This window comes from Acanthisitta chloris, unplaced genomic scaffold, assembly GCF_000695815.1.
Source record: "Acanthisitta chloris isolate BGI_N310 unplaced genomic scaffold, ASM69581v1 scaffold10801, whole genome shotgun sequence".
Classification (NCBI taxonomy): Eukaryota; Metazoa; Chordata; class Aves; order Passeriformes; family Acanthisittidae; genus Acanthisitta; species Acanthisitta chloris.
Genome location: NW_008656598.1, coordinates 7,301 through 8,714, shown reverse-complemented (window position 1 = coordinate 8,714; position 1,414 = coordinate 7,301). Strand labels below are relative to the sequence as shown.

Sequence of the window (1,414 nt, the reverse complement as noted above, 5' to 3'; positions counted from 1 at the left end):
CACTTCCCTGTGTGCGCTGACTAACCTCTTCCAGTACTGCCGAGGTGGAGACTTCCCAAATATCCTGCTGATTCAGGGAATCATCCCATGGCAGAGTCGGGAACAGGCTGAGCCACTACTTGTTTCCTCCCTCAGCATTCCCTGCTCCAAAGGGAGCTGAGTGCTGCTCGGGGAGTGGAGCACATCTTGGATGCTGCTGCCAAGCAAAATGATCCCTGAGAGGATCCTTGTGGGCTGGAACAAACTCCTGAGTGTCTAAACATAGGCAAGACAGCCTCAGCCTGCAAGGATTTGGGATGGGGCAGGCTCTGCCCCATCTCTCCCCCCTGGGAAGCTTCAGCTTTGAAGCTGCTGGGCCTGGGGAGGAGGTTGAAGGAGCCTCTAATTACCTGCACTGAGCTGGGAGTGCCACTGGGATCTGACTCTGTTTGCTTTGGCTCCTTCCTCAGCTCAGTCCTGGCTCCTGCTCTGGGGGGAGGTGGGAACTGGGACTCACTGCCCCTGGCACTGAGTGGTCAGAGGCTCAGTGGTGTGGTCAGGGGGTCAGTGCCAGGCAGGGCAAGGGGTGACTGTTCCTAACACCTCTGCAGAGCCCCACGGAGGTGGCACCAAGAGAACAGCTCTGGAATGGTGTCTGGACAAGGGAGTCAGTGTGACTGGAGCTGACTCTGGTGTGTCACAGCACTGGCTGCCACCCCATGGTCCTGGATACTGTCCCATGGTCCTGGCTACTGCCCCATGGCCTTGGCTACTGCCCCATGGCCCTGGATACTGCCCCACTGCCTTGGCTAACAGCCGCAGCCTTGGCTAACACCCACAGCAGGTCCCAAGTGCTTCCTCAGGGAAAGGGAACTCACAGCAAACCCAATAAACCTTCAGTTGGTGCCATCAGAGCTCCTGGAGCCCTTGGCATGTTGCTGTTGGATGGACACAGTTCACAACCCTTCCCAAACTGGAAGTGGGAGATGTTTCCCTACCCATGGTGGAACTGACTGAGCTTTAAGGTCCTTCCAAACCAAACCATTCCAAGACTCTGGGCTGGTGGGTGATATCACAGTGCATGACTCCAAGCCTCCTTTCCCCTCTGTTGCAGTAATTCTCCTGTGCTGGGGCCTGGAGCCGATGGCAGAGAATGTCAACAACTAACAACATAGCCCAGGCCAGGAAACTGGTGGAGCAGCTCCGCATCGAGGCCGGAATCGAGAGGATCAAGGTGAGGATGGGAGCTGGAGCACCTCTCCAGGAAGGAAGGGACCCTGGGCAGGTGTCCTGAGTTTGCCCTGAGCACTGCTGGTCATCTCCAGCTCAGGTGTTACAGCATCCCAATCTTCCTTCCAGGTTCTAAGGAAGCTGGAGAGGGATTCTGCATCAGGATCTGGAGTGGCAGGATAAGGGGGAATTGGGTTCAAAGGGA

At 56.6% G+C, this 1,414-nt stretch overlaps 1 protein-coding gene across 1 annotated transcript in view; it reads left to right on the top strand.

Moving 5' to 3' along the window:
- Window positions 1-1,132: 1,132 nt before the first annotated feature.
- GNG7 (guanine nucleotide binding protein (G protein), gamma 7) overlaps window positions 1,133-1,414 on the top strand; it is a 1,593-nt gene continuing 1,311 nt past the window's right edge. Inside the window, exon 1 of the mRNA XM_009084397.1 lies at window positions 1,133-1,213. Coding sequence (XP_009082645.1) covers window positions 1,133-1,213 — 81 coding nt within the window. The remainder of the gene's footprint in view (window positions 1,214-1,414) is intronic.